We start from the raw sequence: 25,938 nt of genomic DNA on the forward strand, positions 1-25,938 counted from the left end.
TTAGTTTGCCCAGATCCCAATAAATTATGTTGAAAAAAGGTTCCTCTTTAGTTTAAGTGCTCTCCCAAATTATGTTCCAAATGTGATGAGATCCTGTCTAAAGTCCTAGTTCATGCGTAACAGCTCATGTTTAATGTCCAAAGTGGTGGATGAAAGCATTTTTCTGGTGGGATCTATCTTCTTGGCTTTGGTTGGTATTTTCTTTAATCCTTTGAGCAATAAGACGTAAAAGAAATGGGAATTAGAGAAAGGAAATGCTGCGGCGACGGTTATGATTGCAGCAGTTGGAACCCTACTCAAAAGTGTTGAATTGAGGTGGTATCAGATTCCTTACTATTATGTCATGGCCATTCATTAATATTCTGCATTTTTTTGCCTTTGCTTTCAGATTCCCACCTCTCAAAGGACGGATGACTACTCCAGGTATGTAATTTTTTTATCTTCTTTTCTCTTAAAAGGTCCAAAGCAGAAGAAAGCCCCTTTATTTTTGAGTTGAAGAGTTCTCGTGTGGCTTTGATTGTATATTGTTACTTTTAAGAGTACTGAATTTATTAGTTGAAATGAGATGGTTAAGGCCTAAGTCCATATCGATTGGAGAATGGTACGAGTGTCATTGAGGACGCTGAGTCTCAAAGGGAGTAGATTATGAGATCCCACATCAGTTGGAGAGGAGAACGAAACATTCTTTATAATGGTGTGGAAACCTCTCTTTAGTAGACAAACTTTAAAAACCTTGAGGGAAAAGTTCAAAAGAGAAAGCCCAAATAAAACAATATCTGTTAGTGAGGCTTGAACGGTTACACAAAAGGTCAAATATTCAAATCATCATACTCTAAGTCTGATTTTCTTTGTTAAATCCAATTGGTTAAAACATTTATTCACTCCTTAGAAGTTAGAAATTCAAATCTTCCCGAGTGAAGTTTTTTGGAATCCATGGTCACCTCGGGTTTGTTGCCGGGGTGGTTAGTGTGCTTTTAAAGCAGTACATTACTTTTTGTGCTTTTAAAGTTAGAAATTCTAAGGTGGCTTCCTTCATGTGCTTTTAAAGCAGACCATTACTTGTTGCTATTATTGAATCATCTTACTAGATCCTTTCCTTTTTCTCTTCCTATTCTTCCCTTTTATCGACTGTTTTGGTCATTTTCAGCTGCCCTGAAGGGTTACTGCCACGCCCATATCTTTTGTTGTTATCAAGATTGAATTCCACCTTTGGATTTGGAATTTGTCCATATCACTTCACCTCTGCCAACAATTTTGGAAGTTGGTGAAAAATAGGAAGACGAGGCTCCATAATATTCAATTCATTAGAACCGATTATTCACAAGTTTAGATATTTATTAGACACAATATCATTTAGATATTTAAATAATAGATTGAAAGTTTTAGATTAATATATGAAAGAAGGTCGAGATGGTAATTCAAATCTCGACTTTTTTGGTTAAAAAATATAATATACTTCAATGAGTTGAATATTGTCAAAGCATTTAAAATGTCTTAAGGTTAATCAAACATTAAAAAAAAATTAGTGAAATGTGAAAATATATTAAATCTAAAATTTATAATACTACTAAACACTTTTAAAGAACAGAAAGTTCTTTTTCTTTATTATTGTAATATTATTTTTTGGCCCCTCAGCTCCCTTTGTTGACCCACTTTATTTGAAAGAAAAAGGGAAAAAAGAAATAAATGAAATCCTCAAACTTTGTTCTTCTGACAGAAATGAATTAAACAGAAGAATTCCATGCAAACCAGAGCTTTACATAAACCCTTTTGAATCCAAACCTCTCTCCGGCGCACGTTGCCTCTCTCTGCCGCCACCACTCTCTCCGTCTTACACGACTCTCTTTTTTTCTGTCCTCAAATGCATACCTTCACTTCCATTACAAATCCCTTCTTGTCCTTCATTTCCGTTTCGAAATCCTCCTCCCATGGCGGCTTAGCCCCTTTTCCTTCCCTTTTCCACCCATGATCCCTATACCCACCGAAACTTTATCCTTTTCTCTTCAATCTTTCTATTATTTCCCTTCACAACCCTCAAATGGTGAGCGATACCAAAGACCCACCCCCCAATTTTCCTCCTCGTGCTCTGATTGTCGGCAATTTCTGCCATGATATCCTTATTCGCGATGCCCATGTCGTCACCGAGTCTCTCGGCGGCGCCGCCTCGTTCATTTCCACGGTCTTTGAAGGCCTATCGGTTCCCTATCTCACTGTTTCCAAGGTGGGGGAAGATTTCGCCTATTCGACTAACCAGAGTCCGATTGTTGTCGGGAATTCGAAGACGACGACATTTCGTGCGTTTTTCGACTCTTCAATCGCCGGCGATGGCCATGGAGATCGGATTCTTAAAAGGGTTTCCGCCTGTGCTCCGATTTTGCCTTCAGATCTTCCTGATTTTAGATTTGAATTCGGAATGGCGGTTGGGGTTGGTGGGGAGGTTCTCCCTGAGACGCTTGAACGGATGATTGAGATTTGCGATGTTGTGTTTGTTGATATTCAGTCTTTGATTCGGGTTTTTGATGAAATTGATGGGACTGTGCAGCATGTGAATCTGAAAGAGAGTGGGTTCTTCCATTTGTTGCCTCGAATTGGATTGTTAAAGGCTTCTGCTGAAGAGGCTCCGTTTATGGATGCTGAAGAGGTCAAGAAGCTTTGCCCTGTTGTTGTGACGAATGGCAAAGAAGGGTGTAAGTTATATTCGAACGGCAGTGTGTTGCAGATTGCTCCGTTTACAGCAACTCAGCTCGATCCCACCGGTGCCGGTGACAGTTTCTTGGGTGGCTTTGCCGCGGGTTTCACGGCTGGATTGGCTGTTCCGGATGCTGCATTGCTTGGGAATTTGTTTGGATCTCTTACCGTCGCCCAAATTGGCCTGCCCCATTTTGAGTCCAGAATCTTGCAGGTATGTTTTCTAATTTCGAACTCTGGATGAACACTAAGCAGTTTAAAAAAAAAATTGAAATGTTGGTGTTTTGTTTGATAGTTTATATTTAGTTCTTATCTATGAGCAATTATGAGCAATTCTAGGACAATATAAATGATTAGTAGATCATATTACTGAATTTGTAATCATATGCATATCCTGCTGAATAAGATGAAAGATCTAAAGATATAGAACTAAGTTTCAGCCAAAACATATCTTAACTTAGCTCTATTCTGGTTTATCTCAGTAGAGAATGCTCTTATAATCATAGGGTTGTCGGGTTGTAAATTATAGGTTCATAAGCAACCATACTGGCTTGATGAGTAGTCGCCACAAAATTAGTATTGACCTAGTCGTCAATTGTAACAGTCCTAACCCACTGCTAGTAGATATTGTCTGCTTTGACCCGTTACACATTACCCTCAGCCTCACGATTTTAAAACATGTCGGTTAGGGAGAGGTTTGCACACCCTTATAAATAAATGTTTCATTCTCCTCCCCAACTGATGTGGGATCTCACAATCCATACCCCCCTTGGGGGCCAGCATTTTCGCTAACACACTGCTTGGTGTATGACTCTAATACCATTTATAACCACCCAAACCCACCATTAGCAGATATTGTAACCGTGAGGCCGACAGCGATACGTAACGGGCCAAAGCGGATAATATCTATTAGCTGGTTTAGGTCGTTACATCAATAAGACAGCGATACGTAACGGGCCAAAGCGGATAATATCTATTAGCTGGTTTAGGTCGTTACATCAATAAGGGCATAAAACTATTTAAGGGCTTAGTGAACGAGTTCAAACCATGATGGCCATCTAACCAAGACAAGTTTAATCAAATATGCATATCCTGCTGAATAAGATGAAAGCTCTAAAGATATAGAACTAAGTTTCAGCCAAAACATATCTTAACTTAGCTCTATTCTGGTTTATCTCAGTAGAGAATGCTCTTATAATCATAGGGTTGTCGGGTTGTAAATTATAGGTTCATAAGCAACCATACTGGCTTGATGAGTAGTCGCCACAAAATTAGTATTGGCCTAGTCGTCAATTGTAACAGTCCTAACCCACTGCTAGTAGATATTGTCTGCTTTGACCCGTTACACATTACCCTCCGCCTCACGATTTTAAAACATGTCGGTTAGGGAGAGGTTTGCACACCCTTATAAATAAATGTTTCATTCTCCTCCCCAACTGATGTGGGATCTCACAATCCATACCCCCCTTGGGGGCCAGCGTTTTCGCTAACACACTGCTTGGTGTATGGCTCTAATACCATTTATAACCACCCAAACCCACCATTAGCAGTTATTGTAACCGTGAGGCCGACAGCGATACGTAACGGGCCAAAGCGGATAATATCTATTAGCTGGTTTAGGTCGTTACATCAATAAAGGCATAAAACTATTTAAGGGCTTAGTGAACGAGTTCAAACCATGATGGCCATCTAACCAAGACAAGTTTAATCAAATATGCATATCCTGCTGAATAAGATGAAAGATCTAAAGATATAGAACTAAGTTTCAGCCAAAACATATCTTAACTTAGCTCTATTCTGGTTTATCTCAGTAGAGAATGCTCTTATAATCATAGGGTTGTCGGGTTGTAAATTATAGGTTCATAAGCAACCATACTGGCTTGATGAGTAGTCGCCACAAAATTAGTATTGGCCTAGTCGTCAATTGTAACAGTCCTAACCCACTGCTAGTAGATATTGTCTGCTTTGACCCGTTACACATTACCCTCCGCCTCACGATTTTAAAACATGTCGGTTAGGGAGAGGTTTGCACACCCTTATAAATAAATGTTTCATTCTCCTCCCCAACTGATGTGGGATCTCACAATCCATACCCCCCTTGGGGGCCAGCGTTTTCGCTAACACACTGCTTGGTGTATGGCTCTAATACCATTTATAACCACCCAAACCCACCATTAGCAGTTATTGTAACCGTGAGGCCGACAGCGATACGTAACGGGCCAAAGCGGATAATATCTATTAGCTGGTTTAGGTCGTTACATCAATAAAGGCATAAAACTATTTAAGGGCTTAGTGAACGAGTTCAAACCATGATGGCCATCTAACCAAGACAAGTTTAATCAAATATGCATATCCTGCTGAATAAGATGAAAGATCTAAAGATATAGAACTAAGTTTCAGCCAAAACATATCTTAACTTAGCTCTATTCTGGTTTATCTCAGTAGAGAATGCTCTTATAATCATAGGGTTGTCGGGTTGTAAATTATAGGTTCATAAGCAACCATACTGGCTTGATGAGTAGTCGCCACAAAATTAGTATTGGCCTAGTCGTCAATTGTAACAGTCCTAACCCACTGCTAGTAGATATTGTCTGCTTTGACCCGTTACACATTACCCTCCGCCTCACGATTTTAAAACATGTCGGTTAGGGAGAGGTTTGCACACCCTTATAAATAAATGTTTCATTCTCCTCCCCAACTGATGTGGGATCTCACAATCCATACCCCCCTTGGGGGCCAGCGTTTTCTTTCATTCTCCTCCCCAACTGATGTGGGATCTCACAATCCATACCCCCCTTGGGGGCCAGCGTTTTCGCTAACACACTGCTTGGTGTATGGCTCTAATACCATTTATAACCACCCAAACCCACCATTAGCAGTTATTGTAACCGTGAGGCCGACAGCGATACGTAACGGGCCAAAGCGGATAATATCTATTAGCTGGTTTAGGTCGTTACATCAATAAAGGCATAAAACTATTTAAGGGCTTAGTGAACGAGTTCAAACCATGATGGCCATCTAACCAAGACAAGTTTAATCAAATATGCATATCCTGCTGAATAAGATGAAAGATCTAAAGATATAGAACTAAGTTTCAGCCAAAACATATCTTAACTTAGCTCTATTCTGGTTTATCTCAGTAGAGAATGCTCTTATAATCATAGGGTTGTCGGGTTGTAAATTATAGGTTCATAAGCAACCATACTGGCTTGATGAGTAGTCGCCACAAAATTAGTATTGGCCTAGTCGTCAATTGTAACAGTCCTAACCCATTGCTAGTAGATATTATCTGCTTTGACCCGTTACACATTACCCTCAGCCTCACGATTTTAAAACATGTCGATTAGGGAGAGGTTTGCACACCCTTATAAATAAATGTTTCATTCTCCTCCCCAACTGATGTGGGATCTCACAATCCATACCTCCCTTGGGGGCCAGCGTTTTCGCTAACACATTGCTTGGTGTATGGCTCTAATACCATTTGTAACCACCCAAACCCACCATTAGCAGATATTGTAACCGTGAGGCCGACAGCGATACGTAATGGGCCAAAGCGGATAATATCTATTAGCTGGTTTAGGTCGTTACATCAATAAAGGCATAAAACTATTTAAGGGCTTAGTGAACGAGTTCAAACCATGATGGCCATCTAACCAAGACAAGTTTAATCAAATATGCATATCCTGCTGAATAAGATGAAAGATCTAAAGATATAGAACTAAGTTTCAGCCAAAACATATCTTAACTTAGCTCTATTCTGGTTTATCTCAGTAGAGAATGCTCTTATAATCATAGGGTTGTCGGGTTGTAAATTATAGGTTCATAAGCAACCATACTGGCTTGATGAGTAGTCGCCACAAAATTAGTATTGGCCTAGTCGTCAATTGTAACAGTCCTAACCCACTGCTAGTAGATATTGTCTGCTTTGACCCGTTACACATTACCCTCCGCCTCACGATTTTAAAACATGTCGGTTAGGGAGAGGTTTGCACACCCTTATAAATAAATGTTTCATTCTCCTCCCCAACTGATGTGGGATCTCACAATCCATACCCCCCTTGGGGGCCAGCGTTTTCGCTAACACATTGCTTGGTGTATGGCTCTAATACCATTTGTAACCACCCAAACCCACCATTAGCAGTTATTGTAACCGTGAGGCCGACAGCGATACGTAACGGGCCAAAGCGGATAATATCTATTAGCTGGTTTAGGTCGTTACATCAATAAAGGCATAAAACTATTTAAGGGCTTAGTGAACGAGTTCAAACCATGATGGCCATCTAACCAAGACAAGTTTAATCAAATATAGTAAGATCTCGTGAGAATAGTGAAGATGCGTGAAAACTAGCAAGATAATCATATATATATATACTATATATATATATATATATATATATATATATATATATCTAAGCCGAACATATCTCCCAAGTCTTGGAACTTGCTTGTTGAGTGTTTTCTCTCTTTTCTTAGATTGATTTTTTAGAGGCAGTGAAAGTTTTCTTCTTAACTTCATGAACAGTGATTCCAAGTGCAAATAGCTTTGATTTTTTACCTGTTGCCGATATCATTAACTTTATTGAGAGCCAAGTTTCTCAATCAAAGTCGAAATGGCATGTCGAAGTTCCATGCTGCGGGAACACTCATTTACTTCATCTGATGTTGCTTTGTGCGTAAACGGCTATAGATTATCTTGTGCGAGAGGATGGTTAGAGTACTTGTGTTCGTTGCGTGTCCATACGAAACAGAGACCATCATCCCAATGTAGCTGTAACATTTTTCTAGTTTGTTTGAAGTCATTTTTGTTCCGGTATACAACATGTTTCGATTTCTTATATGGATACAAGTACTGCTTGATGTTCACAGGTCTCTTCGAAATCTTGAAAAATGATCCATGGATGAGATCGGTCTCGTTTGTAGTTTTCTCCTGCTTCTTTCGCTCTTTTTTTCAGTAGTTGAAAGTGGGATCGACGTATAATACCGAGTTCCTGTTTTAGTTAACTCATTACTTCCCCTTTGTGTTGCAGAGAATCAAGGACGAGGTAGACAGAAGAAAGCTGCAGTTCATCGACTCGTTGTCTCCGGGAGAGAACGAGTTGATCCATTGGATACCAGAAGGACACGAACAGTTCCACAAATCTCTCGGGACGGTCAGATCAGAATTCCAATTGAATCTGCCAGCTTCTCACAGAGCAGTGGAGCAAGTGAATGGGGCTAACTTAAAACTATAATAACGAGGAGAAAGTAGGAAGCTGCTGAAATTTTCCTAATCTGAATATCACAAACGAAACAACTTTGTAGTTCCCTTAAGCTTGGAGCTTTGTTGAAAGTTGTATCTAAACCCAAATCATAAATTTGATAACTAATGAAAAGAAAAATAAATAAATAATAAATATGATGATTAATGAAAAAGATTAAAAAAAAAAAAAAAAAAAAACAGTAATATTGCTACCATTTAAGATATGGGCAATGTGATGAGATGTTAATTGCTATATTTATAATTATTTTTAAAAAAAGAAATATTCTATGTTCATTATTTTTATTTTTTATAAAAAAAAGTTGAATCTTTAAAAAAAAAAAAACCAAAATATTTATTTTTAGAAAGCTTAGATATTAAAATAATTTGTTATGAAGTGGGTCGATTAAAATAAAATATTAAATTATAAATTTAATTCTATTATTAAATTTAGGAAAGTTTTAAATAAATATCTAAGATTCTGTTGATTTTATTTTAATTATGTATTCAATAAATCTTTAAATTAAATTATATCCAATATTGAAAAGCTTACTCGACATAAAATTTAAATTTATATTTAATATATCAATTTAAATATATCAACTAATCTCTCATTTCTCAATTGTTTTGTGGGTTTGTGATTGTTGTTCTTACTTAGATTCTTTGATCACCGGTGTCATTGGTGTGTTAAAGTTCGTCTTTGATCACCGGTGTCATTGGTGTGTTAAAGTTCGTCTTTGCAACATTATTACGAGACATCGTGAATCGACAGAGGAGGAATGCTGGTTGAAGCCTTGGGGAGATCCATTTTCACAGAGTAAGAAGAAGTGGTCGAGTGATTGGATTCAACGCAAGCATCGTTCAACAGATGCGTAGTCCAATGGTTTGGTCAACAATCAAACAGGAATTATTGATCAAATTTGAAATTAAAAATGTGACACATGAAAGATGAAAGATGAAAAGATTAAAATAAAAATAAAAATATATAGTATTCTTTATAATAAAGAAGAGAAGGCATCTTGTTTTGAGGTCACTTTTAGTTTTATAATTATTTTTATTCTTTCCATTTTTCCAAAGTATTTATAATATTTTAATTTGGTTTCCCACTTTTCCTTTCCCTTTTTAGCTTGGTTGGAACTTCTAATTGATTTATTCTTTTGGGGAATGAATTCCTTACATTAATTTCTTCAATATTATAATCACAAGTTTTGATTAATAAAAGTATTATAATGAAGGAGTTTATATAATCCCAAATAGTTTAGTATATTTTTTATTTTGTTTAACCATAATAAATATTAAAACATACCGTAAATTTTATATTTAATAGATGGTTGATATTCTAATTAAAATAATAATAATAATAATAATAGTTAAATATTAATAATTTTGTTACAATAAAATGTTTAAATTCTCATAGAAAAATACTAAAAAAAACCTATATTATCATTTTCAAATAAAATGCTGCCTTTTTTAGGTTAAGAATGTGAAGAGCGTGGATTCAATTTAATTTTTTTTTTTTTTGAAAATAAATAGCTTAACCATTAAGGTTCAAATGGACCCAGAAGGTTCCTAACTGTGCTAATATTTTGACCATTTTACCCTTCTTGGGAGGCTTCTTTTGTATTATTATCGTCATTTGTATCACTTATTAAATTTCATTACCATCAAATACAAAAATATTTCCATAATTTTTTTAATTATTAAATTTTGCAATGGAAACTTTGTTGGCTATAAATCTTATTTTAGCAATAAAACCTTTTTTTAATAAAAAAAATAGTTTTGCTTTTGAAGAATTAAAATATTTGTTGAACTTCTTTTAACTTGCAAGTTCTTTCTAATCTTTGAAAATGTTTATTAATTTTTTTTTTTTAACTTTCAAATTTATCTCATATGTTTATAACATATTCAAAAAAAATTTTAACAAAAAAATTAAATAATTTGTTAGATATAAAATTAAATTTTATACTTAATAATTGCAGGAAACTTTCTATTTTGTGTTTAATAAATTTATGATTTTAAAAAATGTGGAGTAGATCAATGATATGTTAAATACAAAACTAAGAACTCAATACCTCAGTAAACACAACATTAAAATTTTGAACTTATTTTAACACTTTTTTACACCCATCAAATTGCTCACCACAATGAACATTACGACTCCAATAGACACACTAATACTAACTACATAAATTTGAAGTCAACTCACAAAAAGATAGAGACAGAAATTGATGTAATTGTAATTCAAAAGTTCGAAGACTAAAATATAAAATTTAAAATTTTGATAACCAAAATTAAACGACTATAAAATTCAGCCAATAGAATAAGTTTTGAAAAATTCTGGGAATAAAATAAAATAAAAAGTAAAAGGAAGAACTTTTATGATCTCTAAGCTTTCACTTTCAAGTCATTTCAAGTCATTTCAACTTGTGAGTAGTAAGCACATCACTTTAGCAAGTTTAAAATGTATCTCACATCATTCCCAAATAACCGTTAATAATTGAAGTTTAAACCATCCAAACAATGAAACTACCAAGAAGGCATGCATATACTTTGAGTATGAGTGGGGAACAGTATAACCTGATCTCAGCATGGCAAGAGAAAGCACCCCAATCGTTGCTTTTAGAAGAAGCCTGCATATATTGAAAGGAAAAGGAAAAGAAACAGAGCGTCAATGACATAAAAGAAAGAGTCTAAACTCGGACTCTTTCATTTCAAACCCAATGGCTGCCTTGCCTTACCTGGTGGCTGTGTTGTTTTGAAAAATGAAGACCAAAATCTTCCCTTCTGCCTGTATATAACCATAATTCAAAGCAATTGAAATCAAACCCATTTCCCTTTTTTGTTTCTCTCTCTCTCTCTCTCTCCCTCTATGGGAAATTACAGGGTTTGTCTCTGTTTCATCAGAAGGTTTAAGATGTCCACAGACGAGCCACCGTCGGACGTCAAGGAGGCGTTTCTCAAATACGCCAGCGTCGCCGCTGCCAACATGACCGTCGAGCAGTTCCACTCGTTTCTTGTGGAGTTTCAAGGAGATCAGACGGCGTCAATGGCCGATGCTCAACGGATTGTTGAGCAAGTGCTGCAGCGGCGGCATCATGTGATCTCCAAGCTCACAAAACACGGTCTCAATCTTGATGATTTCTATTACTATCTCTTCTCTATGGATCTCAATCCCCCAGTTTCAGATCAGGTGAGATATCAATTTCTCTTATTTCTCCTGTTTCATTGAAATTTGGAAATTTTGGTTTCTGGGTCTTGTACCTCAACCTAAAACCCCAGATTCTTAGATATACAAGTGTTTCATCATTTACAGGTTCATCAGGATATGAGAGCTCCACTGTCCCATTATTACATTTATACTAGTCACAATACATACTTAACTGGGAATCAATTGAGCAGTGATTCCAGTGATGTTCCGATTATAAATGCACTGAAAAGTGGTGTGAGAGTCGTGGAGCTTGATTTGTGGCCAAACTCTGAAGAAGATGACATAGATGTTCTTCATGGAAGGTGAGAGAACTAAGAACTAAGAAATGGAATTGTTGGTTTTGACTGAAATATAGGAAGAATGTAGTTTGTCTGAGGTTGAATGTGTAATCTTTTCTTTAGGACCTTGACAACACCTGTGGAATTCGTTAGATGTCTGAAATCTATTAAAGAGAATGCTTTCATAGCATCTCCATATCCTGTCATAATTACTCTAGAAGACCACCTAACTCCTGATCTTCAAGCTAAAGCAGCCGAGGTATCTTTTTCCCCTCTCAAATTGTTTACAGAAAGAGTAGTTTTGTTCATACTTCGAAGATTTATGGGAGGGAGATGCTTGTTTTTGTTTGCAGAACATCAAGGAAACATTTGGAGACATGCTGTTCTTTCCTGAAGCAGAATATCTACAAGAATTTCCTTCTCCAGAAGAATTGAAGTATCGGATCATCATTTCAACAAAACCCCCTAAAGAATATCTCAGATCCAAAAATGTGAAAGGGGAGAATTCTTCCAGTGAAGATGAAACGGATGATGAAGATGGGGTCGATACGGTCTGCTTTCCGTTGAAATTTACCACATTTTAGCTGTGTTTTTCTAGTCATTTTCTGGTTTCCAGTATCTTGATGAAGTATACAACTCTCTATTGGGTTGCAGAGCGAGAGTGAATCCAGCGAGAGTGACGACAGTGATTACGAATCTTACGCTACAGGTGTATCCGAATACAAACGCCTAATTGCCATTCATGCTGGAAAACCAAAGGGGGGATTGAAGGAAGCTCTAAAAGTTGGAGCTGATAAAGCTAGACGCCTTAGCTTGAGTGAAAAGGCACTAAAAAAGGCAACTAAATCTCATGGAATGGATGTCATTAGGTAATAGTAACATACATGTCGTCAGTTTACTCCAGAAAGAAATTAAGAGAAGTTTAAAGAATTCATTTCCCAAACTGACACCAATCTTGCTCTGTTCTTGCTTTCAGATTCACCCAGAAGAACATGTTAAGGATATATCCAAAGGGAACTCGAGTAAACTCTTCCAACTACAACCCAATGAGTGCTTGGTTACACGGGGCTCAGATGGTTGCTTTCAATATGCAGGTATTTTCATTTTCTCTAGGATCAAATAACGTCACTGTCCTTGTTCTTCTAAAAAAATAAATTTAATTTGACCATCACAGGGATACGGAAAGTCTCTCAGTTTAATGTACGGGATGTTTCGCTCGAACGGAGGTTGTGGTTATGTGAAAAAACCTGATTTTCTACTGACAGTTGATCCCCATGGCAAGGTGTTTGATCCTAATGCAAAATTGCCAGTTAAAAAAACTTTGAAGGTAGGCATTTTGCCAAACTAGATCATGTATCAAGTCCGGCTGGGCTTGCTCTCTAAAACATTATATTGCCAATGACAGGTGAAAGTCTACATGGGTGTTGGCTGGAATTTGGATTTTGAAAGCACCCACTTTCATCTGTACTCCCCTCCTGACTTCTATGCACGGGTAAGTTTCAAATGAATGGAAATCTAGTTAACCCAAGTTCATAGTTCAAGCAATATTGTTACATGTATCGACTGCATATTGACCATGTTGGCCTTATGCAGATTGGAATCGCAGGAGCTCCAGATGATGCGATAATAAAGAGAACAGAGATCAAAGAGGAGACTTGGAGCCCAGTTTGGAACGAAGAGTTTACATATCCTTTGACCATTCCTGAACTGGCTTTACTTCGAATCGAAGTGTATAGTTATAACATTTCAGATAAGGATGTTTTTGGAGGACAAAACTGTCTGCCTGTTCCTGAAGTGAAGGCAGGCATCCATGCTGTTCCTCTTTTTGACCGTAAAGGATTAAAGTACAGTTCTGTAAAGCTTCTATTGGGTTTTGAGTTTTCCTGAATATAATTTCTTATCCTTTGGGGCAACATCTCAGTGGAGTGAATTTTTCTTGTCAACTGTTGTCTATAGTGGAGATTAATGTTGTTCTTTGACTAGAGAGAGTTGGATTCTAACATTTTTCATAGGGTAGAGAAAAGGCATCGAATATGGGGTCGCCACTTTTCTCTCTTTCCTTTTTCTCTTTTCCTTCTTTGATGCCATTGTACTATTATAAAGCAGATTCCCTCTGTTCAAGGAGAGTGATTAATTCTGTAAAAAAAACAGAGACAGGAGAAAAAATGGATCCATGAACAAAACCGTGTATTTTATTGATACCTTGTCTTCCTAATGGATGCAGTTGATTGAATCACTATTCTGAATAGCTGAGGTAACAGTTTGCTGTAAAGAAGCAGACTCTTTAGGATTTCTCTATCAGACATCCTAAATTCTAGCAACAGCCTATTCCTGCAATGCAAACTAGGCTGGTCAAATTTGGAATCACAAGCAACTTCTTGCCAGTTCCACCACATTTGCTCTCTAAGAAAAGAACATCTTGCCATGGACACAGATTCCAACTTCGGCTGGACGTCATTCTTTAGGGATTGAAATGGAAACTCCCCCTCCCCCTCTTTTTCACTCATTCTTCCACAGATCCAAGTAGGACAGAGGATAAAAAAAAGAAAACACCACACAGAAAGTGCAGGTTTCGTGTGTCTGCTCTGTATCATTGTAAAGAATGAGTAAGCACTGTTTCAGGGTCTGTTTCTTTTTCAGTAGAAGATTCAGGACAAATGCAGCAGAAGCGCCAGAAGATGTGAAGATGATGTTCAATAAATACTCAAAACATGGCACAATGAACATTGATCAATTGCGGAAGTTTTTGGAAGGGGTTCAAGGAGAAAAATCTGAGACAAAAGCTGAGGACATCTTCAACACTCTCAAGCACCTCAACGTCTTTCAGAGAAGAGGCCTTTATCTCGAAGATTTCTTCCGATATCTTCTTGGAGACCTTAATCTTGCTTTCCCGCCCTACCAAGGGGTTATCTCTCTTTCTTCTCTTTACTTTTCAAGCCAATCTACAATATATGCAATGTCACACCATCCATAAAACCAGAGCATCATTCAGAGATAAAAATTCATTAAAATGTATTTTGATACTCTGTTTTGTCATAGACATTACAATCTATTTTTCTAGAACAAAGACTTTCTTCTTCATTCCAAAATTATATGTTTATGAACAGTGAGTTTAATATGAATAATAATATTAAACTTTACAAGTTTTATAATACATTAATGTATTTAAACTCTGGTTCTTACTATTGTATCATATTCTTCACAATTTTGGAGTACAGATCACTATAATTTTCTTTTTCAAAAAAAGATCCAAATCTGATTTCCTACTTGCATATCGACTTTATTATGGCATAGTACTAAAAGTTAATTTAAGTCCTTGTCATTAAGTCTATCTATAATGTGTTTATTAGAAATCTTATCTGGCATCACCTAAACTAATGTTTTGAAAAAGATGTATCAAGTTTTTTCTTAAATCCAATATAAACAATTTAATAATCACGGAAGTTTAAGGATTTTTTATTTTTAGCAGGAGAGCTAAAACAAGTCTGAATGTTTAAGGACAAAGATGTATGTTAACAAAAGAAATATAACTTCCACTTCTACCAATAGTACTTTCCTTCAATTTTCACTCAAAGTTCTAAAATAAATTTGCAAAATAAGCCATGATATTATTGATTAATAGTTGGGAACTGGGTGCAGGTTTATCAGGATATGGGAGCCCCATTGTCTCACTACTACATATTTACAGGCCACAATTCCTACTTAACAGGGAATCAACTGTGTAGTAAAAGCAGTGTGACTCCTATCATAAGGGCTCTAAAAAGAGGAGTAAGAGCAATTGAGTTGGACTTGTGGCCTAGATTAAAGAATAATGGCATTGAGGTTCGTCATGGAGGTTATGACCTAAAGATTGTACACTATAAAAAAAGTTCATTTTTGTGATCATCCTACGAAGAGTCATTTCTTACATTCACGTTTCAGTATCTTTTTGGTTTTAATTAAAATATATATATATACACTAATGATTTTTCCAAAAGTGCTTACACTAAATGAGAGCTCCCGATACACTCTAGATATACTTTTGTGTGTGTTTTAAGAAGCTTCTGCATTAACTAATTGAACATCCATGGAGCTGTAGGACACCCACAGCTCCTGTGTTACTCATCAAATGCCTGCGGGCAATTAAAGATCATGCCTTTACTGCTTCTGAGTATCCTGTAGTGATAACTTTTGAAGACCATCTCACCCCAGAACTTCGAAAAGAAGTGGCCAAGGTGAGCAATAGAGCTCAAGTTACAGTCTTGTTAAGTTAGATCCTCTCTATGAGAACATCTCTGTTTCATAGTTTAATTCTTTTGGAAAATTTTCAGATACTAATAATTTCTTTGTTTCATTTTACATATTCCAAGAGTAATACTTTTAAATTTTATTCAAATTTCAACATTTATAGATTTTTTTAGATTTTTTAGACTCGTTTGTTAGCATTTTTATATTTTCCACGCAATTCTAGAAATCATAGTGCATTCTATTGTAATTTTAAGAAGCTCTTAATATCCTAATCAAATTGTGAAAACTAAAACCATAGTTTTTAAAGCAACTTTCTATAAAACTAAAACACTTATCATAAGATATTACACTTCCGTTTTTTTACTTGCCATTAATTCTTCTTTACCTATGTAATTATGTGTAGATGGTTAATGAAACATTTGAGGATATGCTTTACGTTCCTGAATTTGAAGACTTGAATGAACTCCCATCCCCAGAGTCACTAAAGAAAAGGGTTCTGATTTCTACCAAACCCACCAGAGCACAAAAAGGGTGAGAGCACAAAGGAAAAGCCATCAACGGATAAGCAAAGAGACAATGCCGATGATGGCATTTGGGACAGTGTAAGGCCACAAGAAGATGTGGATGATATTTTATCTTTTCTTTTCATTATTTTTCATGAAAACAACAAGCTTGTAATGATGTAATAAAATCCAGAACATTTAGACATACCTGAAAGATTCACACTTTGATAATGACCTCCTCTTCTGAACATGATGTAGAATTCTTGACACAGAAAGTGAGCTAGTTTTCATTTCCAATTCACATTCTGACTTGCAGGATGACCTGGAGGAGGACAAAGATGAGGACGTTCCTGTTCCAGAATATAGGAAAGTGATTGCCATTCATGCAAAGAAGATGAAACCTGGATTAAATCTCCAGGCTTCCCTTAATGATACAGAAAGTGTTCCAGAATATGCAGGTTAGCGTTCACACTCCTCTTCTATATTTTCGTCGCTATGCTATACATATGAACAAAATTTAAACTGCTGACCCATGCCAGATTCCATAAAACTTAGGATTGGAGAATATATATGTGTGTATATATATAATGCGGTCCAGATATGCATATTCTGGCTGCTAAATCCCGCAACAAATAAAGCAACATTTTAACCAAGAGAAAAAAATAACAAACAAAAATGAGAAAGAAAGTTGTTCATAGAAAAAAGAATTTTAGTATCCACTAATGATTTGTATGCGTTGAAGGGATACGGGAAACACTTGTGGATCATGCAAGGAATGTTCAGAGGCAATGGAGGTTGTGGCTATATTAAAAAACCCGATTTCTTGTTGAATAACCTAGATCATAAGCCTTCTAATTCCAGATCATCATCTTCGACTATGATCAATCGTTTAAAGGTCAGTTTACTTGCACAAAGAAACACATTCATGATTCCATTGCAATGGTTACAGATAAAGGTATACATGGGAGAAGGATGGAATTCGGAATTCGGACTTCGGTCTCTCACATTTCGATTTCTATTCGCCTCCAGACTTATACGTACGGGTAAGAAACAGATATCGATTAAAAAAAATCAACATTCAAGAAATGGCAGATAAGCGATTGTAGTAGCAATACATCTTTAACAGGAATTTTCTTGCTGATTTTAGATTGGAATCGTCGGAGTCCGAGATGATACAACATCGAAAAGAACAACCCTGATCAACGACCAGTGGGTACCTGTTTGGAACGAGGAGTTCAGTTTCTCAATAAGCACTCCTGAATTGGCTTTGCTAAGCGTTATAGTTCGTGATCACGATACCTCTGGAAAAGATGACTTCACCGGCCAGACATGTCTGCCGGTGAAAGAGCTCCGATCAGGAATCCGCGCAGTTCCATTACACAATAAGAGGGGAGAGAGATACAAACACGTGAAGCTCCTCGTGGGATTCAAATTTGAATAACACGAATAAATAGTTAAAAATATATATATAATTTATATAAGCAATAAATAAAAATTAAAGGAAAATGGGATAAAACTATTATTATTTATTTATTTTAATTATTTACATATGTTTCTTGAAAATACCTTGCATTATTTTAATTAATTAATTAATTAATTAATTATTTCAACCAGGAAAATAAAAAATAATTAAAAATAATTTCTGGCAAATAGCAATTGCCAGCCAAAGCTTTTAGTCCTCCATAGTGCATTGCATTACAGTCTATAATATATATTATTTATTTAATATAATTGAGAAATAATGTTTTTATTTTTTCATAAGCTCCTTTGAAACTGTTTTTATTGATAGCGACTATTAATAATAAATATAATCTAACACGACTCTACACAATAATATTATATTGTTAATTTTTTTTTTAACTTAAGCTCTCGTGATTTTATTTTATCATCAAACATAAATTTATGTTTAAGCCGTTATAATTAATTAATATATTATATCATCATAATGTTAAAATTTAAAATATTAGAGATTTTCACAGAGATCGCCGTTACAGAGAGCAAAAGCTTTCTCCAAATTCCCAACAATGTCGGTAATATTCGGCCTCTCTTCACCCTCCAAGCTCACACAATGCATGGCCGTATACGCCACTATCTCTACCGCTTCCACTTCCTTCATCTCCGGTGTCCTAACCGTCTTGTCCACCACATCCCACAGCTCGCCGCCCCCAATTCGCGCCACCGCAAATTCCACCAATGTCACTGGACTTCTGCTTCCGCTGTCTCTGAATACCGCTTTCTTTCCCGTCAAAAGCTCCAGCAGCACAATTCCTAGCCCGTACACGTCGCTTTTCGACGTCGAAATCCTTGACACGTAGTACTCTGGATCGATGTACCCGATTGTACCCCCGACGGTGGTTTCCGTTGAAATATCCGGCTGTCGCATCAAAGAGAATCCGAAATCCGAGACTCTTGCTGTGAAGTTTCCGTCTAATAGTATGTTTGAGGATTTGATGTCTCGGTGGATTATCGGTGGGACTGCGTAATTGTGAAGGTATTCGATTCCTCTGGCTGCGTCTAAGGCGATTTTGATCCTCATTTTCCATGTATTTAGTAACAATCCGTCTTCATTTGTGTGAGCTCTGTTGTGTAAATGATCATGGAGAGAACCATTTGGCATGTATTCATAAACTAGAATCCTCTCATCGTTTTCTTGGCAGTAACCCACCATGCCTACAAGGTGTTTGTGATTAAGCCGCAATAGCGCTGCTAATTCTGAAGTAAATGCGTCTTGTTTCTCTTGTGGGTCTTCTGATTTCTCGTTGTTTTCTCCTCTTTTGATGGCTACTTCAGTTCCATCTGAGAGTTCCCCTTTGTAAACAACTCCAAAACTCCCTCCACCTATCTTGTTTTCAGATGAGAAGTTGCTTGTTGCAGCAGCTAGTTCCATCAAAGAGAACGACCGACCGGAGTAATTTTCCATTAGCGCTTGTGGGATTGTTTTCAGCTCTAGATTATCTGCTGTGTTGCTAGAAGAACAAAGAGCTAAGCAATTTGATATGCAGAACAAAATGGTGCAAGCTCCAGCCAAAACCCCAACTGCACCAACTATGAGAAACGCCAGGGTGAGCCTGTTTCTGGCTCTTGTAGGTGAAGAAGAACCTGGGATTGATTGAGATTCTGGCTTCTTTGGCAACGGTACAGCAATTGGGAGCTCTCTCTGGCATGATTTGCAAATATTTCCAGACCCATCACAGAGAAATGCTGAATTTGGATAGATGCCACAGGAGCTGCAAGGATCTTGAACACACTGGCCAGGGATTATCATCCCCAACGGAAGAACAACTGGTGAGTTCTTGTTTGCCTTGGACCAGCACATTATTATCAAATTGCTTGTCTTCAACCCACATAACATGTCTGATCCTGCTGTGATTAGCTCAAATGAATCGTTGAAATTGATATTGTTTTGAATGTTGAGCTCCTCTGCTCCTCCACCCCAGCAAGAAACCGCCCCATTTTTTTGCCTTGTAGCACAAGTGAAGCTAGCCCCCAATGCAAGATCTATATATTCATGAGCTGATTTGATAGGAACCTCTAATTGGCCGGCGTTGTTGTTTCCCTTGCAGATAAGGACTCCGCTGGATGCAGTCAACCCACAGACGTGAGACTCTCCGGCGACTAAGCTCGTCATAGACAGATTCCCAAACTGAGATTGAATCTTTGATCCAATTCCATTGCTCCCCCAACACAAGATGGTTCTGTTTTTCTTCAAAATCCCACATGAAAACCCACTTCCAGAGGTGACTGTCTGAAACTGCAATGCTGCATCAGGCGAAGGAAACAAAGACCCATCTCTCTCTGTTCCCCTCCAGCATCTTGCTCTTCCGGAGATGACCTCTCTTGCACAAACTTGAGCATCACCAACGGCCAGATCAGTCAAGGGGAAGGCGGTGCTGTGGTAAACACGTTTAGGTTGGAAACCAGCATCGGTCTCCCAGCAATGGAGGCTGAACCCACCAGTACGAAGACCACAGAAGAATCTCTGCCCGCCAGAGATTGCTTCAAAGGAGACATGGGGTAGAACGGAGATCACTTGATGTCCTCTATAGCATTGAATTCTCTGGCCTTGCTTACCGGCGGTAATGCCGCAGACAGTAGCGGTGCCATAGGCGACGGCGACGGTGGAGGCAGAGCCAAGAGCGTCGGCGAAATGCAGCTGCAGCTGCAAAGATATCAAGACGGCGGCGAGAAAAGCGAATTCGGGTGTCATTTGGGAAGATGCTGCCTCTGCAGATTGATAGAATTATCATGCTCCTCCTTCCCCTTCATTGAAGAACAATGGAAGATGAATTTTTCTGAAATTTGAACGAACAATTCAAGAACCAGGAAGAAGAAGAAGAAGAAGAAGAAGAAGAGGAGAACAAAACCAAGATTCTTCAGGGTGGGAGGCTGTGTTAAATCACGGGCATTGTCTATATAAAAAAAAAAAAAGGGGGTGAGCAAATGTCTCACAGCTTCAGAGTTGAATTTTTTTTATATTTTTATATTTTTATATTTTTCAATTTGTTAATAATATTATAAAATATCCTAATATTCTTTTCTTTTTCCGTTTTCCTATCATTGTATTTTTTAAAAAAATTTATGTTGATTTGGTCTTTAAATCTCATATAAAAAAATATTTTACATTTAGTAATTTTTTCAAAATTTAAAACCAATATTTTTTATATTTTGAACATCTTACAAACGTTTGTTAGAGAGAGGAATGGAGAGAAATTTCTCCTTGATGATACGTAACAGGGTCAAAGTAGACAATATTTACTAGCAGTGGACTTGGACCGATACAAATTGTATTAGAGTAACAGGGTCAAAGTAGACAATATTTACTAGCAGTGGACTTGGACCGATACAAATTGTATTAGAGTAACAGGGTCAAAGTAGACAATATTTACTAGCAGTGGACTTGGACCGATACAAATTGTATTAGAGTAACAGGGTCAAAGTAGACAATATTTACTAGCAGTGGACTTGGACCGATACAAATTGTATTAGAGTAACAGGGTCAAAGTAGACAATATTTACTAGCAGTGGACTTGGACCGATACAAATTGTATTAGAGTAACAGGGTCAAAGTAGACAATATTTACTAGCAGTGGACTTGGACCGATACAAATTGTATTAGGGTCAAACACTGCAGATGGTGGGTCCTAAAAAAGGTAGATTGTGAGATCCCCTCATCAGTTAGAGAGCCAAACACCATAAGATCTCACGTCAATAGGAGGAAAATGAAATAAAATATAAAAACGTGAGGATGATGACGATAAGATACGGGTAATTTGAAAATATAAATAAGTAATAAACTAAAACGTTGATAAATAAATTAATAGTTAATATTTAATTAGTAAACACAATATTTTAAATTGAATAAACATAATATTTTAAATTGAAGCCTAATTATGAAATTCACATGTAATAATTCGTCAAAAATAAGTAAAGTTTCATGAATAAAAAATAAATGTACATAAATTTTGGGGAAATATTTAATGGGTGGACCAATTTTAGGTTTCAATTTCATCTATTTTAACCTTCCACTCCAAGGAACGGTATAATTTTAAATTTTTCCTTAAATTATTGTTGCAATTAATATATATTAATAAGGGATGAATTTTACCTCACAACATAAAAATTAAATTTTATTTTGAGAATAAATCCCGAAAATGATCCATCATTAACTTAGATATATATTAATATATATATTAATCCAGATAATCATGATATAAATATTAATAATATTCCATTAAAAAAAAATTAAAAATAGTATTAACACTTTTACCTAAAAAAAGATTATTACAGTCAGTATATGAAAAAAGATCGTCTATCGACATTTCATAGATTATCTCCAAACTTTCGAATGTTATTTTTGAAAGTTCATAAGTATGTTTTAAACGTGGTTTAGCCATGCTAATAGAATCTTCAAATGTTGAACAAAAGGACTTCAAAAGAAAAAGGAGTCGAGACTCATCGAAGGCATAGTCAGAAATGACGAAGACTCCAAAAGAAAAATTAGTTGAGGCTCCTTAAAAGCATATTCAGAAATGACGAAGACTCCCAAAGAAAAGGAGTCGAGCCTCGATTAAGGAGAGGCGTATTTTGTTCGAGTGGAGGTGTTGGATAAAAGTCCCACATCGGCTAATTTAAGGAATGATCGTGAGTTTATAATTAAATAATACTTTCTTGAATGATCATTATTAGGATTATTATTTTTATTAATTAAATGTTTAAAAGTATTAGGGGTTGAAATTAAAGTAGAAAAAGGATATAATGGCACATTAGATCCAGCTCAGCTTGGGATGGGTTTTTGGCTTTATTAGTACTAATAGAGGTTTACTTCTTTAATAAGCCATTTTTATTGGGATTAATGCAACCAAATTTTAAATATTATTTTCATATTAAACAATTTTTTTTTTTTTTTCTATTTTCCAAACATTTAATGATATTTAAAATTTTAAGAACTAAGTTTTAATTTTTTTTTCCAAAAAATATAAATAAATAATAACCTCCTCCCCAGTTTGAATCATTACCTAGAAATGGCGCCGGCTTCCCTCTCAATTTTCTGGTAGAGTTTTCTCGCTGGAATGGCGACTAGCAATGAAGCGAGTTTCGTACAAGTGAGTGAGTCTTCCGTTTCCTTCAATTCAAAATCGATCTTATTTTTTGGTCGAAATGGTTTAGCGTTTGTTTTGTGAGAAATTTGATGGATTGATTTTGCAGAAATGGCGGCATTGATCGAGGTAGGAAAGATGAAGCGAGTTAGGGAAATCTCTCTTGCTATGGAGGTTTCTAAGGGACTCTGTTTTGCTTCTCCTTATTGGTATGCTATCGATTGCTATATCCCCAATAATCCGTTTGGTTTCTGTTCACGCGCACACGTATTCATATATCTCTGAAGTAGCTTTGAATATATAGCATTATTTGTTAGATTAAGTTAGGGAAATCTCTGTTGCCTTGTTCTTGAAATTGGAAGGATTTGTTTGGCTGAGAATTTTTAATGTAACCAGTCCTGAAGATAGGGTTGTGAGGTTTTTTGGTGATCATCTTTAGTTATATGAATTTTTCTTTGTTCTTGGAGCTGCTGCTGCTGCTTGTTTATGTTACTATGATTAACATAGTATGAGTTTGGATGATATGATAGAGCATATTTAGAGATGAAGCATAGGGAAACTTGAGATATTGTAAACTGTATAGGTTTTATGAAGTGAATTCTTGTGTTTGTTCTTGGTTGTAATAGTGTTAGCTTATGTTTGAGATGCTTTAAATATGTTTTAATGGGGAGCTGTTGGACCTTGTTCATAGTTCATGTAGTGTATACCTTTGTTAAGATGTCTAGAATTGATCTCAAGTTCCCAACTCTTTATTATAAGTGATATAGGAATTTTTGTTACAAGATGATTGAATATCTTAAGATAAGAACACTTGTTTGAAATTCGAATCACTACACAAGAAAGATCGATCATGTCAAACTTGAATGATTCTAAACATGACGATGGATGCTGCAAACAAGCTTTCTACAATTGATGTAGAAATGGGGCAGCTAAATAATGAAAGAAAAGAATGTCGTCGTAGGGGGCAAAACTTTCTTTTGATGAGTGTGAGAACAATCGATCCTGTGGCTGCTAAAGCAAGCTAAGCTTCACACGGCGGCCAAAAGACCCTCTCACAGCCGAAGTATCTGCAACACGTTGGAGAGCTTTTAGACCTTAAAACATCAATTCTCAAAGAGTTTCGAAGTGATCCTCATTTCACCACCGTCAAATGACCTAGCCTCCCCCGACTCTTCTACCATGAATGATTGAAGCATCTGACCAGTCTCTGGAGATGAATACCGAAAGAACTTACCGGATGCATCATCAACACCTTAGACAGCTCGACCAAGCATGGGAAAAACTGAAACAAAAAAGTATAGAATTCCAAATAAACTTAGCCCTAATGATAAGAAATCACTATGAGGGAAAGTAAAATTTGGATTATCTTGTTGATCGAATATCTCAAGACAAGAACTCTTGTTTGAGATTCGAATCACTTCATGAGCAATATCGATCTTAAATGGTTTTGAACATGCAACTTAAACTATATAGAATTACAAAAAAACTCAGCCCTAATGATAAATGAATCCCTCAAAAGAAAAGTTAAATTCAGATTACCTTATTAGTCAAATATCCCAATGCAAGAAAACTTGTTTGAGATTCGAATCACCCTACCTGAAAGATTGATCATGTCAAGCTTGAATGATAGAAAGATTGATCATGTCAAGCTTGAATGATAGAAAGATTGATCATGTCAAGCTTGAATGATAGAAAGATTGATCATGTCAAGCTTGAATGATTCGAATAAACTTAGCCCTTTGGCTAAAAGAAGGCACAAATATTATTTTTACTAACAATATACATGACTTTATATAACCTCAAAATTAAAATAGTCGACCATCCACGAGACATTTCAAGAAATGTAACTTTCATACCTTACCATCATAATTAGCCACTATGTAAATATAATTTTAAAGTAAATAAAAGCCTTAAAATAAACACCATAACTCTAGATTATCGTCCACAAAAAATTTGTCACCATCCAATAATAAATATAGCTTGATTCTTCTTTACTGTGGCATGAATTCCAACATTGTGATAATGAACAATATTTTCTTCACATCATCCTTGAAGTTTATCTCGTATGATTAATGTCTCGGTTCATATTAATAAGATAGTAATTTGGAGATGATGAAGTAAAATCCATTGTGTTCTATTTTTTACTCAGCTAATGTTCGAACATGTGACGAAGCTCTTGGTTTTGATTTCGGGTAGGGAGAAGAATACCAATGGTTCTGTTGTGTTTGTTTTTTCCTTCACATTTGTAGGGCCGATGGAGAAAAGAGACAAGAGTTTACAACTTAAAGAAGTTATATGAAAATGAAGAGTGTTTTAAAGAATCTATTTCACCTCTTTCTTTGATGCAACACTCCATGTGAATGTGATGCCTTGACGACAAATATCTATCAACCTCTTGCTCTCCTCATTTCTTGTCATACATACATTATTATATACACAAATTCTATACACACGTCTCACAACTACTTGATCACATGACTTTCCCGATTGGTGGATTTCTCATAATTGGTAATGCCGCCATTTTTATGGCTAAGAGTCGTGATGCAATCTTTATTCGGGATCGACTTGACTCTTTTCTCTCTGTGTGCAAAACCTAGTAGGTGAGTCTTGTGATTGTTTTTTTTTAGACGTGTGAATAAAAATAATACTATTCTCATATAGGATCAATGTGATGCAGGGAAACACAAGGGACCGACACATCAACCTCTCGAACACAGGTTTCCGAGCGAGTGAGAAGAAAAATGATGAAGAGGATGTAAAGAGAGGTTTGACTAATTTGACCTTTGGAATCCATTGCACTAAATTTCTTCAGTTTTAACCGATGATGTCTTGGTTGTTTTGAAATACAAGATTAATGTTTAACGTGGGTGGAGATTCGAACCTGGAACCTTATAGTCGATAATTTAAATTGGTTATAAATCTTTTATCACATTGTCATTTTAAGCCCAATTAGTTATTAATTTGGGCTTTTAAATCTGGCTAAGCCCAATAGCCCAATCTATTAAAAAAAATAGTTTCATTTACTTATTTTTTTAAAAAAAATTATTAGCCCAATATTTAAAAAAAACAAAAATTACATTTTTTTTAGTTAAATAAAAATAGAGGTAATATTTATAAATTTAGTTTTTTAAAACTAAAATTTAAAAAGTTAAAAATTATCAAATGAGTCTAATAAATCCCTGAAAAGACCAAGTCAAATAGA

General features: G+C 36.1%; 3 protein-coding genes, 1 long non-coding RNA gene and 1 pseudogene across 5 annotated transcripts; 3 read left to right on the top strand and 2 right to left on the bottom strand.

The window, feature by feature from the left end:
* Nucleotides 1-59: 59 nt before the first annotated feature.
* On the top strand, nt 60-8,072 carry LOC111492784 (inositol 3-kinase-like). 2 transcript variants are annotated; one of them, XM_023142231.1, is made up of 3 exons: nt 60-423; nt 1,718-2,902; nt 7,716-8,072. In XM_023142231.1, exons 2-3 carry the CDS (start codon nt 2,039-2,041, stop codon nt 7,917-7,919), a joined length of 1,068 nt encoding a protein of 355 aa, XP_022997999.1. In that variant the 5' UTR covers nt 60-423; nt 1,718-2,038; the 3' UTR covers nt 7,920-8,072. The 2 variants fall into 2 exon arrangements, with proteins under 2 accessions (XP_022997999.1, XP_022998000.1); XM_023142232.1 differs by lacking the exon at nt 60-423 and having other exon boundaries at nt 1,552-2,902.
* Nucleotides 8,073-10,246: 2,174 nt separating this feature from the next.
* On the bottom strand, nt 10,247-10,766 carry LOC111492914. Its single transcript, XR_002719939.1, has 2 exons — nt 10,663-10,766; nt 10,247-10,554 (listed from the first exon to the last, which is right to left on the bottom strand). It is a non-coding gene; the product is annotated as an uncharacterized LOC111492914 (long non-coding RNA).
* A 1-nt stretch (nt 10,767) lies between these two features.
* On the top strand, nt 10,768-13,465 carry LOC111492913 (phosphoinositide phospholipase C 4-like). The gene is made up of 9 exons (XM_023142420.1): nt 10,768-11,114; nt 11,238-11,434; nt 11,534-11,669; nt 11,764-11,961; nt 12,065-12,279; nt 12,387-12,504; nt 12,585-12,737; nt 12,816-12,902; nt 13,004-13,465. Exons 1-9 carry the CDS (start codon nt 10,794-10,796, stop codon nt 13,295-13,297), a joined length of 1,719 nt encoding a protein of 572 aa, XP_022998188.1. The 5' UTR covers nt 10,768-10,793; the 3' UTR covers nt 13,298-13,465.
* Nucleotides 13,466-13,696: 231 nt separating this feature from the next.
* On the top strand, nt 13,697-17,611 carry LOC111493253 (annotated as a pseudogene).
* A 428-nt stretch (nt 17,612-18,039) lies between these two features.
* On the bottom strand, nt 18,040-20,593 carry LOC111493221 (putative serine/threonine-protein kinase-like protein CCR3). Its single transcript, XM_023142866.1, has one exon. The coding sequence runs from the start codon at nt 20,345-20,347 to the stop codon at nt 18,104-18,106; it is 2,244 nt and encodes a 747-aa protein (XP_022998634.1). The 5' UTR covers nt 20,348-20,593; the 3' UTR covers nt 18,040-18,103.
* Between the last annotated feature and the right edge of the window lie 5,345 nt (nt 20,594-25,938).

Source organism: Cucurbita maxima, unplaced genomic scaffold (assembly GCF_002738345.1).
Source record: "Cucurbita maxima cultivar Rimu unplaced genomic scaffold, Cmax_1.0 Cma_Scf00018, whole genome shotgun sequence".
Classification (NCBI taxonomy): Eukaryota; Viridiplantae; Streptophyta; class Magnoliopsida; order Cucurbitales; family Cucurbitaceae; genus Cucurbita; species Cucurbita maxima.